General features: G+C 39.4%; 1 protein-coding gene across 1 annotated transcript in view; it reads right to left on the bottom strand.

Moving 5' to 3' along the window:
• Positions 1-9,845: 9,845 nt before the first annotated feature.
• The window catches only part of CCDC91 (coiled-coil domain containing 91), a 445,798-nt gene continuing 441,421 nt past the window's right edge, over positions 9,846-14,222 (bottom strand). Inside the window, exon 13 of the mRNA XM_019482219.2 lies at positions 9,846-11,437. Within this exon, the coding sequence (XP_019337764.1) occupies positions 11,285-11,437 (153 nt within the window). The 3' untranslated portion in view covers positions 9,846-11,284. The remainder of the gene's footprint in view (positions 11,438-14,222) is intronic.

Here is a 14,222-nt window from a genome sequence, read left to right as displayed (position 1 = left end):
GGACAGACATCCCAGAAATGCAGGCATATACCTGGAACTGAGGTGTAGGTGGTCAGGCTCCTGCAGGATGCTGTGATTAGCCCAGCAGGGAATTGATAGCAGTGTTTATCACCCAATTAAGAAAACAACAGAGGGACATTCCCAGCTACCTGTTGATTCAGCCTGTTGATTCTACTTGTTGATTCAGCACAGCCTGTAGCTAGCACATGGTCTGCTAGCTAATACACAGACACCTCCTCAGCAAGGCAGTGGAGGGAATTCCTGCTTAGCAGGGAGTGGTGAGGGGTAGGGGGGGAGCTGCAGCCAGGGAGCAGAGGGGAGGGGCCAGCCCTGCTGTGGAGCAGAGAGCCCTGCCCTGCCCAGCCCAGATAGCATGCTGGGATGCTGGGAGACTCTGGTTTATCTTAAACCAGCAAGGGGTCTGGGACAGACATTGCATAAACCAGTTTGAGCCAAATCAGTTAAGTCTGATTCTACATACAACCAGGTTTGTCTCAAACTGGTTTCAGCCACTCTCAAACTGGTTTATGTGCACTGAACATTTTCCTGCCCAGGGCAGGGGATCAGATTCGATGATCTACTAAGGTCCTTTCTGACCCTAAACATCTATGAAATCTATGAAACATCTGTTCTGTTACAGGTTTAAACCAGTTTCTGATCACTTAAACCCATGTATGTGTAATGTCTGTCCCTAGCCAAGAAGTTCTCAAATATAGATTCTACTTAATTAAGGGTTAGAACAGGTATGCTGGGCATACCTCATGGTAGGTGTAAGGCAAACTTCAACATACTGGGAAACATAGGGAAGTACAATGCCTTCCTGGTCTACCCACTACTCAACTTCCTGAGGGGAGATATCTTTCTCCTTGATGTAAGAACTAACTCAGAAGGGGTCCCACGCCACAGGGGCTGCATTTGCCCGTGACCACGTAAAGGAGGTAAAGGTTTGTTTTTTTGTTCTTGCTTATGCAACCTGGCCCTGAAAACGTCCCTAAATGAAAGTGAGGGAGTCTCTTCTGCCTCCCCCTTCAGAGAATCCTGATCTCGTTGTTTCTGGAGTTTCCCCTTTCACAGTTATTAATGGATAATTGCTTAATATTCTCCAGAGGTAATTAACCTTGTCTTTGAAACCAAGCAAATCCCTAAATTGAGGAGTATGATGAAAGTCATTCTTTTGCTCAATTTAGGCTCATCAACTAATTTAATGTGTTAAGGGCACTGATCTCTTGCTCAAAGGCACAGAGTGAGAAGCAACAATGGCCCATGAAAAAAGAATATTGAAAGACTTATTTGATTAGCAATCTCCTCCTCCATGTGGGACTATATTAATAGTACCTTTAATTATTACAATGGGGAGGTATCTATACGTGTAATTACCCCAATGCAATAAACTCCAGTCCCAGTCACAATCTACATGTGTGTTGTGGTGGCATAAAAGAGAAGATGGATCTCCAGTGACACTTCAGCAAGGTGAAATTGAAGGCAAGACCTAGGAGACTTCCAGGGAAGCTGAGGAAGATAAGCATGACTCTGGGTGGAGCAGTCAAGAAAAGAAGCTGGACGCCTGTGAGCTAGAATCTGAAGAGAAGCAACACCTGATTTATGTGGGCCTACTCGAGGCTTACTTTGGGCTGTGCATGGCTGTGTGGACTAGATTGTAGACAGAGGATCTTAAGTGCCACTTAACCCTTTGAAGTAGAGGCAAGGTCTTTTTGCCTTATGGCCTTTGCCCTCAACTAGATGACTCTGATGACAAGAAGCTGTTTGCTTTGCTGCTTGACACTTGCGGTGTACTCTGTTCTCCTTTCAACAGGTATAATCCCTCTCTTTGGAGATGAACTGGAAGATAACTCCTGAGGCAGGGCCACAGAGAGCCAGGCAAGGTGGGAAACTGAAAGGCTGGGATTTCAGAGTTGGAAGAAGCCAGGACTTTCCCCTGCTCTAGAAGCCATGCTTGGGTTGTATTTAGGAGGTATATAGATCACACAAGACAAGGGAGACTCTGAGCAAATGCTCCCTTTGGGGACTCTGTGAGATTCCCACTCATCCATTCTTGATCCAAGTGGAACCCGGGGTTCTCTACAGTTTGGGAGATGTTTTTTCCCTGAGGATAGGACAGGAGAATCCACATAAGAATAAATAGGGAGAAAGTGCCACAAACACGTCACCCAGGATAGAACCTAGCTCACTATGCCCATGGTCTGCAAGCTCTGAAGGGCTAGCAAGGGTAAAACCAAATTAAAACTTTTTTGCCCTAGACAACAGCAGGGAACAGAGCTGCTAGGTGAGGCAGACATGTTTAGACTTGGTCACTTTTCAGAGAAAAGCAACACTTTAGAAATGTGATATACAGAGAGACCATATGGTTATAAAGAAATGTGTTTAGATTCCCCACTGCACTCCCCTTTGCACCCATTTTGCTCAAAGTCCATGAAGTGAGAATCAGTTCTCAGTATGAACAATATGTAACACCTATTTCAATATTCTTAATTGATATTTCTGAACCCAGTACTGGAGGCTGCTGTAATGAAGTTATTTTTGACACTGACAACAGAGAAGCAAAAAGAAAGACCATAAACAAGAGTCCAACTTGCCTTAATAATGGTTAAGTATCAAGAACAATAATATTTAAACAAAGTGTTTCCCCATAAAATATTTATATGCATATAAATAAATATATTTACTATTCATATATAATATATTCAATAAAAATGTTTCACATATATAAAATACTACAGATATATTTACTGTTAAAATACTACAAATATTTACTGTTAAGCAGGTTGAAAACTGGTTTGCTACATATCTACGCTATTACATTGTTGTCACTGTCCCTCATAGTGGAAGATGTTAGGGCTGCAGTGAGGAGGGCTGAGTCAGGCACAGGTGGTACACAGAGGACTAGAATATGAAGATCAATACACATTTAAAGACCGAGTTACTAAATTCTAACTTTATTACATCAGTGGAATTACCATTTGGTTCCTGATAGCTTTTACAGACCAATAAAGAAGCCACTGTTTTGGGTGCTGATGAATCTGATGACATGTGATATTGCTGAGTTGTTTCCTCTAACTCAGATGTCATTTGCAAATCAAGAGAGATTCTATCAGGTGTAGGGACCCCATGCTCCACCACAGTGCACGGGGTTCCAATAATTAGATTTTATACGTGGAAAATTATCATAAATTTATAAATTTTCCATGTATAGAATCTAGTTATTGGGGGGGGCAGGGCACTGTGTTAAACTCATGGCCGCCTTGGATTCAGGTAAATATGCTATCTCTGACACAGTATTTGGATTACTTTCCATTTTACTTGGTAGCCTTAACTACTCATTGCTTTTTCTTGCAGATCAAGACTTTCTAATTCAGCTATAAGTATAAAAAAGAGCATGCCCGTGAGAGTAATGTTCATCATCCCCATGTAGCAGGACTGTTAGACTGTTAGCAAGCACTAACATGCTCATGCAATACGTCTCCAGACTAGCTCATGTCCCAGTCCTGGCTGAGCTTCAGCTTGCTGTATTTAGGTGTCAATCTGTTGGGCGTGTGCACTTTTGAGTTAGCTTCCTGAGCAAAGTACAGGCACCACCTTTGTCTATTAGTTTCTGCCTGTTCTTGGTGCTCAGACCCTCCTACGTAACACTCACTTCTAAGACCTAAGACTGCACGGTCCAAATTCTAAAACTAGATTCTAAAACCAGTGCTGATTCCCCAGATTCTCCAGTAGCTTAAACACACCATTTGCCAAGTTTCCAACCCTGGAGGCAGGGGTGACTGATGCCTCCTCATTCTGGGGGAGCTCAATTTGTGGGCGAACGTGGGGGCAGGCCAAAAGCCCCATATCCACTCCTATACTTCTGTGCCATGGCTTAGTGCCACCCCCTCAACACACCACTGGCCCATGTGGCAAAAAAAATGCCCCATCCTAAGCAAGGCCGAGTCGGGGGCCAATCTCAGAGCGGGCAGTCGCCTGTGCCTGGAGGCATTCCAACTTACAGTTTATTCCTTAAGGGATACATGATAGCTGAAGCTCATGTTATAAAGATCCTTTAACAATTCTGAAAGAAACCATTCTTTACTTTAGAGGGCATAAGAAGTCAAGAGAGCTAAACAAAACAATAAAAACATCTAAGTACATTGTCCTACCACACTTTCCTCACCATTCCTGAATGTTCTTTGGGCTTACTTCAAAACCCATCAGGGACATCAGAATTCCTCATTCCCTGCACATGGTTCTTCCTCTGAAATACAGAATTTTTCTCTCTCCTTTGCAACAAGCTTCCTTCTTCTTCTGGAAAAAAGAACCCCTCTATTATGAAAGCATGCCTGTCCCACTGTTCTGTCCAGCTTCAGCTGTATTTGCAAGTCCCTTTCTCTTTTAAAATCTGAGCACTAACTTTCTGTTTTGTTCGCCCTGACTCTGTGGATATTCCAACCCTTCAAATGCCAGCCCCCTACCAACACACTCACAGGGGCTGGGGAACACTAGCTTTATTTAGAATGCAATTACTCTTTTTTCCCTCAGGTTCTGATAGTTTCTAATGACTGCACCGCTCTTGCATCCTTAGCATAAGAAATGCTAAGCAATCACATTTAAAGAGATCATAAAGCAGCAGGAGCCAACCTTGTTGCCAAGCATGTCCTGAGTGCCATGCCAGTCCCCTTCCCCTGCTTGATCTGCTGCTCTGCTTTTTGCTTCCTGCCCTCTTCCTGATATGTTCTGTGCTGGACAGAAGGGCTGCCATTGTCACTTGTGACAGATGTGCCACAGATTGGTTACTCCTGTCATAAAGCATAGAGATGGACCATAAAATCAAACTGAAATTTATAAGTTGTACACAGTGCCATCCCTTAAATTTGCATGCCTGCATCAGCATTCCTAATGTCAGCAGAGTATAGTCTTGCTATGAGATTTGCTCACTGAATTCAATGAAGCTGACACATGAAGGCAGAACTCAACCCCAAAAGCTACTGAACATACAATAGCAATTCTATTCTTACCTGCACTTCCTAGAAACAGCAAACTTAATGGAGCTCTTAGACTGAAAGCAAATTTTGATCCAAGACGAGCTATTTGTACATACAGCTGAGTCCATCCAATGACACAGTTTACAGATTTGGTCGTATTTTGTGTAAATGTAACACATTACGCACTTAAGGAATATCACAATACTCCTCGACAGGTAAAACTGTTAATCAGGATGTGATGGGTCACTAGCTACCATACCTTATATTTTACAAACTCATTTTCTACTCTCATCAAGCCAAAGACAAGAATGGCATAGAGCTGCTATCACTGATGTGTACAGAGTAACAGAAGCTCATTTCAATATGTGTGTAAACTCATCATCATTATTATTAATGAAACGTGTATTCTGGTAGCCTCTGGACCCATTAGCTAGGTAGAAACCTCCATTTTGGAAGGCTTTATAAAATGAGAGCTCTTGCTTCACACACTTCACAATAAAGGAATTTTGAAAAGGACCTCATCATAGCCTCCTTTTTAAAAAAAAGTATATTGGGACCCACAAAACACTGTCCATATTTAGTTGCAGGTACAAATTTATGGCAGGGTGAAATCCTGACTTTGTTCAAGTCAACAGCAAAACTATTGCTGGCTTTTTTGGAGCTAATAGGCTTTGCAAGAACCAAAGCTATAATAATAAATTTAAAATAGGTGAGCACAATCAAGTAGTAAAATACCAAAAGGCTGATGTTCCTGAAACAATGTCCACAAAAATAGTCACTTTTGTATCACAGGGGCAGGCAATATTATAAGCTAGATGGACCAACTGACCGAACACATGACTGATCACTTCTCAGAAGTTACTTGGTAGATGGCTTAATAAAGTAGTGGTCTGGGAATCTGGAAACCTCTCTCAAAGTTAAAACTACAAAAAAGAACTCTCTCCCCGTCATAAAAAATAATTTTCTAAGAAATTCTGCTTCCATTATATTTTAGAGGGATCAAACATAATTTTCAGTGAAAGCAATTTTCTTCTTAAATACAAAAGTGGTGCAACATGGCCCTTTATATGCATGAGGGAAAAGTGTAATATTTTAATAACTTAAGGAAGAGGTAGAGAGACTCACTAAACTGAGATCTGAAAGCAACCAACAGTTGCTGTAATACTGAAACATCAGAAGAAACATGCTAACAATTTATAAAAGCTCATTGATAATTGTTTGCTCAGAATTGTACCTTGTAAAAGCCTCTTGTACTTTATACTAGGGCTAACTGTCAAACTGTTTAAAATTAATGTTGGAAAAAAGCAGAAGAGCACAAGTGTTTATTCGTTAATCCTTTCTTTGTGTATCAGGTTACTCATGATGGACAATGGAAAGAATCTAAAAAATTCTGTTTTTATGAGGAAGTTAGAAATGTGAAGAATTACAGATCACGCAAACAAATATGAATCTCTGACGCATATTAAAATAGTTATAATTTCACAGGCATTATGTAAAACATGAATAAAATACTAATACCATATCCATCACAGGAAATGATCAGTTCTGAAAAATGATGCAATGAGTTTCAAATACCTACCCTGTAACAGACAAGATCAAAAGGAAAATGAATCATCTTTATTTTGGATTGCCAAATACCACACTGTCACTCGCACCTCTAACTCAATGTTAGTGCTCCCAGGATATGACTGTAGGGCTAATTAAAGCAATGTTTTGTGCTTCCCACAAAAATGTCATAATCATAAAAACACACCATGTGCATATGTGGCAAATAGTATAAAGCAAGACTGACCTTTTGCGCCTCATGCTAGTGAGCTGGTCAGGACATTTTTAGATGTTGCATCATCATGGCAAGTGAAATGGTTAGGTAATGTCTACAATAAAAAGTCTATACACCTCAGCCCCTTCCTTTAGCTAATGAAGCATACACCCTCAAAGGGAAATACAGACTTGGTGTATGTGGGCGCAACTCCATTGACTTCCACGGAATTATGCCATGTCTGTAAGTGGCTAAAATCTCAATTCAGAAGTAGTACTTTTCTTTCTCCTGTGATCTTCTACTAGTCTGTGCTTCAGTTCACTTATTGTACAGGCCCCTGCTTCTTGAAGCATTAGAGCAATTTTCCCAAACTGACCCAAAGGAAAGGAAGCATTCATTTAGCCTTTTCCTGAAAGTGCACTGAATACTTGAGGCTGAAATTATTCACACATAAAAAAGGTCTTTCAGACTAATATTCCTGTAGTAGTGGAATTAAAACACATTGAATCCAAGGCAAAATTAAAAAAAATTCAGCTGTTATAAGTTTTGAAGGTATATTCATATTGCTATGCAGTCCCTTTTCTTGGTAAAGAATTGTAGGGTATTGTGAAGAGGATTGTTACTGCAGGGACTGCAGATCATCTTGTTATATCTAAGATAGCTTTAACCTAGCTTGCTTGGGTGCTGCTAGCAGCATGACCAGGATGGCATAGAGTTCAGTGAGGGCTGCAAACCTGCCTGAGAAACTGCATACATACTCAAGCAACTCCCTATTCTTACTACAATAGTTGAAGATAGCATACAGAATACCCATTATTATTGTATATTAATGTGTATTATTATTGTGTATTATTGCTCTCCTGCCTGTGGCTCTTGGTAGAGTCTTGTATACATGAGGCCTAGGACCTGGCCTAAAATTTTGCCCTGAGAGGCAGGGGGAAAACAGTATATGCATAAATGATGTCATATAAATGGGAAGCTCAACATGATAGCTAAGCAATAATAAATAGCTAAGTCACCCATATCAGATTCAGGACAACATGCTGTTCTTTCCCTCTCTAGATCATGAATGAAAGTATTAAGAACAGGCCTAACACTGATCTCATATAGTATCCCACCAGATATGGTGCCATTTATCATTTGTTTTTGGCTATGGTCTTTTAGACAGTTTTCAACACTCAGCATCCTTAATTGTGTTTTTTCTTAACAGGATTTTTCTGAACAATGTTCTTAACAATGACTGTATATAGCAAGTATTAAGGGTTGTTATTAATAATAAAAATAGAAACAAACAAATGTTTTATGCTGGAATCACACTGGGATAAAGGTTTTAGTTATTTCCCATGTCATTCTTGAGGGTTTTCTTAACATCTGATTTTCCCCAAGCATGAATAAAGTACTGAACCTGCCAAGATTGTTTATACAATTATCTATAATATTAAAAATATTAGCATTTTTGTCCTTACTATAAAAGTGAAAATTCTTTCAAGATGACAGCAGGATCTCAAAGCAGCAGACACAGTCCCACCCAGAAAGCTTTAATTCTTATAGTTACCCAGAATTTGTCATTCTTGAGGCTGCCACAACAAAAAAAATGTGATGTCACATGCCTGGAGTTGGATGAGGGTTGGCAAAAAAATAAAATAAAAAAATGAAATGCTATTAAGAACCACTCTGCAGTGAAGCAAAAGTAATGAAAAATAAAAATCAGCTCTACAGCACATATGGGTAATAATGTTATTACATGCTGCAGGCATATGGGGTGGCTCTTTTCTATGAGATGACACAGTTTCTTCCCCTGCCCACTGAGACTTGAGGCTTTGATTGCAATCCAATTCCTCAATCTGATTTCATATGACTGCGGTCTAATTCTGATTTGAATTTGTCACCACTTTCAGTAGCAGACACTAATTCAGCAGTTTTGCTTGGAGACTGGGGAGAGAGATAAAAGGGACTAAATCTGTCAAAGGTTAAAAAAAATACCTGCAGCTGCTTGATATAATCACAATATTTAAGCATGTAGATTAAATAGCAGAGGATGCTTACCACTAATGGGAAGAGTATATAATAGTTGCCAATGAATTTTTGCAACTCCCACTGTAACTCAAGAAAACATTTCTGTGCTCGCCTCCATTCATTTACAGAGGAATGCCCTTCTTGGATGAATCAGTAATGTCTCAGTTCTTTCGGATTCCTCAGTAAGATCTGTGTCTGCTGCAAAATTTAGGTTGGGGGACAGTCAGATTAAATTTAAAGTGTACACATCACAAGTCGGTGTAGTCACATGATGTTATTACCAATATATACATAATCCTTCTGTTGTGTTGTGCTTTTTAAAGTTAAAATGAAAGCACTTTCCAAAATCTAGAAAGTAAGGGGGCTCCACCTGGCATTGACTATCCAACTGACTACTAATACACCCCTTATGGCTCTATAGGCTAAAAAAATATGATAAAGAGCACCTGACAAGAGACCCTATTTAGATCACAGGTAAGGTGAAGTGGACTGTCTGTGAGACATGGCACTAAGGTTGCTGACAGACATGGGGAAAAAAGCACTTTACCAGAAGCAGCAGTGCATTGCCTTGACCCAGCTCTGCAGCGTCTGTGGAGATTGGGTGCTTCAGTGTGGCTTTTTGGTGCTTTTATCTAATAGCTGATTCAATCAGCTATTAGATAGAAGTGACAAAAACGCGCTACTAAAGAGCCCAATCTCTACAGATATTGGGAAAACTGGGTGCAACTAATGGACTGCCTCTTCTGGGCATGTGCTGGGGCAAGTGAAGGGTGACAAGTACATAAAATACTACGGCAATATAACCAGAAACAAAACAAAGCTGGAATCTGTGGGGCAGGTTGATGGGGTAAATAGTGCTCTAATTTCTGTTGATTCCTTCTAGGGACTTGGAAGAGACCTGTTCAATACAAACTTGAGTAACTCATTTAGGAGATAGCTAGAGTCCAGACAGCCAGGATCATCTGTGCCACTTTCTTCTGACGATTTTCTTCAGGGAACCAGCTTAATTTTGACCTATTGGTGCTGTCAACAGCACTTCTTTCTCAGCAATATGAAAGGAAGTCAAGTGGTCTCAAAGAAATAGTAATGACACTGGATTCATTAACTGGTAGGTGGAATCAACCAGTGATCAGCTGTATTTATTTCTGAAGTGACCTTTTGTGTCATGAAGGAGATAAATTATTTTGATTTCAAATACCAAATGAAGCACAGAGAAAAAGATAAATAAAAAACTGCCTAACACATCTGAAAATAACTTCCTTTACCACATTTGGAGTTTCCTTTATTTGAAAGTCTAGTATGTATAAAAAGCAAAGTCTTTAACGTAAAATGAAACAGACTACTAATGGCATGTCAAAAGTGAAGTATGTCTGTATACAATAAACTTGCACAAAACAAATGCCCACAATTTCCTGTGGAGGCACAAACTTATTACAGGAGCGATCATTCACAATTTAGTTACATTCATGACTATGAGCAAAACACTCATTTTCTTGATTTGAATCTAAAATCTTCTAAACTAAGGCCCCAATTCTACAATCAATAGCATGCAGGCATAACTTCACTTTCATGCTGTCAGTTGCAAGATCAAAACTTAATACCAGATCAAAAGGACATTATAGTATTATTGGGAGTGTTACCACTCACATCCATGGGTTTTGAATCACAGACACTTATGGTCACACCATTTTGGCCTCCTTACATAGGTGGGAGTTTCACCAAGGGCAGATGGAGTCACGCTGGAGGAAGCAGTGCAGCATTGACCCCTGTATGTTTTAATGAATCCAGTTATGATTAGGGTTGGTTACAGAAGTCTTACTTTGTTTAAGAAAAACAAAAATTGTTTCTGGAATCAAAGTAGCTTTGAGGAACAGAAACAATATATATCACAAGTTAGTACCTGCAATACAGATAACTTCAAGATTTTTTGCAGCAGTGTAAAAAGGTGTAGTGTTGGTATTTAAACATTTTCATTTCTAGAAACTATGATGTCTGTAAACAGTTACAAAATGTTCAGCAGCACTGTTACAATTTGGTATTGCTAGCTAGAGCTCTTTTATGCATCCAAACACATTTCCTAAGGCCTAGTTTAGCAGGGCACTTGAGAATGTACTAAGAGGACAGGATGGATTTACATGCATAGTTAATTAAGAGGTTTGTTGAATCAGGGCCTATATTCTGAACCTCTGTGGTGCATGTGTATGTACATGCATGTGTGTGGTGAAATATTAATAAATTACACAGACATGCTGACATCTTGTAAATATCTCTAATGATGCAATTTTATTATCCTCACTATATTGCCTAAAATATCAGTAATAGGCCCTGGAGACTACAAGGATGACAACATGTGCATAGTTTAAAACTTCTCCACTGATTTTCTTTTTTCCAGTATTGCAAACTAATGATATTAATAAGAAAAAAATCAAATTAAGTCTCCCAAAGAAATTTTTGACTAAACATTTTTCCAGTTCAATCTTCAAACAACCCTGAATATTTTACAATAAAAAAGAGATCTAGAAGTAGCAATCACAAATCAAACAGCATCAGTTTTGCTTAAAGCATCAGTTTCTTTCTTTTGCTCTGCTGTGACTGGTTCTTCCTTTAATAAAGTGCTTAATTGTTTCTGTGCACATGACAGGAACAGTTCCAAACTGGACAGGCTACGCTGGCGAATAACTTGATCGAGCTGTTAAATTAAAAAGAGAAAAGAAAGAAAAAAAAATCAATGGTAAAAGATACTTGGAATACATATTAAATTACAACACAAATAACAATACAATCCTTTCATAATGAAACACTTTAAAATGCATTTTGAGCACTTAGAATTCTTATACACATTGAAATATTATTACACTATTTCCTATGGATATTTTTCCTAAAATTAAAATGCACAGAAAAGGCTAAGCATAATCTTGCAACACCTGGAGATGTTTTGTTAGAAAATATTAAGAGGGCCAGACTATTAAATGCAAAACACTGGCAAAACTTACACAATCATACATAGTACTCTAAGGGCATGTCTCAAACATGGAAATACTAAAGCATGGCGCAGTATGGGTGGTTACAGTGCCGTGGGCACTGTGCATAGTTATATTTCACTGCTACATTGCCATAGCAGTGCACTATACCAGGGAAGTGTGCCACCACAATGACACAGCTGCCAATCGTGTGTAGACCCACGTGATCACTACGTTGTTGTAGCGCACTGTATGGCGACACAGTGCATCACTATGTCGCCGTAGGGTGATGTGTAGATGTGCCCTAAGTGAAAGAAATATGCTAGCCTTTGGCATCTTGGCCTGTGCTCTTTTAAGTGGCCAGCCTCCTCACTAGTAATACTGGTAATGCTTTTCAACAGACCAGACCGAAGTTAATTCCCCTTCCCCAAGTATCCTGCTGAGAACTGTACACAATTAATAATGTGTCTTCAAAAATTACTGATTGATATTTCCCACATAGAAGAGTCCTGCTCCATCAAGAGCTGGACCATTCCATTAGATGGACCAAATGATGCATCTTACAGTAGAAGCAGAAAAAAACAGAAGAAAATGCCAATAGGAGTGTTAAAAAAAAATCCACTAGTGCCAAATTACCGCACATGTTCTGATATCCTAAACTATGTTTCTTTTCAGGATGAGTCGTTCTCCTTCCAGATTTGTATTTCCCCTGGTTGAGTTCAAAACTCTTCTGGTGATCTGAAAACATACTAATGGAAAGGTCCTTCATTATACAAAGGCCCTTTGTATAATATTTTAATTCCCTTAATATACACCTGAACATTTAAATCGGGGAATCAGTAAGAGTGAAATGCTGGCTACCAGTGATATCAAAGGAAATTTTTACTGTTGGCTTTGAATATACTAGGATTTTACCTTGAGAGTCGGGAAAAAAAGGCTTTTAAAGAAAATGCTTATGGCATAATGGAAGATGATATATGGCAGAGAACTAATTTGGCATTCAATGGGTGTGCAACAGTAGTGAAGTTCACTGAGGAAGGGAGCAAAAAGGATTGAAGTGGGCAGGCAGTAATACAAAGATATATTATCATTTAGGTATTCTTATTCCTTTAAAACAAAAGTTTAGCCATTTAGTTTCTTGGATTCACCAAAATTGTTACTGGCATCTGAATAAAAAACAAACAAGCCAACAAACATCCATAGCTATGTCAGAGTTATGAGGGATGCTACAAGTAATCCACAGCACTGTTGACCAGGCAGGAATGATTAAAACCATCCGACTCTGCAATAGCTATGCAACTTCCTATTGATTTTTTCCCTCTTTCAGGGACAATGACAACAGAAAGATTCAAACAATTAGGCTCATTGTAATCTGGGAGATAATTCAGCTTCTTAGAAAATATACAAAGACTATTTATTTTAACAGGAAAAAGGACAGGCTTGGAAAAATCATAGGTATCGTAAGGAAACTGATGTCAGGCAAGCTAAAGAGTACAGCAACTTTACTAACCTCTTGACTACCAATATAAATGATAGATTAGCAATCCATGGCTTACTGGCCTCATGTAGGCCAGAGATTAGATCCAGTTTGTGGCAGTAGGGATCAATGGCACATGGCGGTGTGGGCATTTTCTCTGCCCCATGCTGTGTATTTCTGTGCAGCATCCAGCAGGCAGCCACCTCAGCCTTTTCTGCTGTGCCAAGGGCTTCTCTCTTGCCCTACTACTGCAACCTGGGGCAACCCATCAACACTGGTGATGGAAATCATCAGCAACTGGTGGCAATGGGAAGCAAAGGTTGTGGCTGGGGCACTGTATAAGGCATCCATGGCTTGTGGCTCCAGTTTGGTTACAAATGGCCACTTGCTGTTCTTGAAGGTTGCTGCCCCCCTATGTGAAAGGCTTGTGCTAACAATCACAGTCTTTTACTGCTTCAGCTATAAAAGATACTTCTACAACAAACCGAACATCACCCTAAAATGTACACTGAAAAAAATTAAACCCTTGTCTTTCAGTTCCAGGAGAAAAGACATTTACTAGTTGTACAGCAAACTTGATGTGACAGGTTTTTATTCACTTGCTGCCTCTTTTCTGAATTTTGATGGAGTCTATTTCTGCCAGGCAGTAGGAACTAAATATTGCATTTCACCAGGGGAATGATCCTGTGCAATTAAACAGACAAATGTAGACTGACAGGATTTGTCAAGATTTAAATGCATGACATGGGAACACAGGTTACTGAAATGCCTTTGAAATTTGTGAATGCTATACTATTAGTAAATGAAATGAGTAGCAGAAGGCCCTTCACTTAAGTTTCAATTTTAAAATATCATGCAAATGATATAACAGCAGAGCAATGCTTTCAACACAGCCATCATTGGTCAGCCACAAATTCCCCCAAATTTATGTATAATAAACTGATGGAGGGAGGCTGAGAAGTAGTAGTACAAGCCTTATGGGACAAAAGTTCTGTCACTCAAAAGACAGTAGGTAATATAATTTGGGAGCAATCTAA

The sequence above is a fragment of the Alligator mississippiensis genome, chromosome 4, assembly GCF_030867095.1.
Source record: "Alligator mississippiensis isolate rAllMis1 chromosome 4, rAllMis1, whole genome shotgun sequence".
Taxonomy (NCBI): Eukaryota; Metazoa; Chordata; order Crocodylia; family Alligatoridae; genus Alligator; species Alligator mississippiensis.
This window is presented reverse-complemented; position numbering and strand designations above follow the sequence as displayed.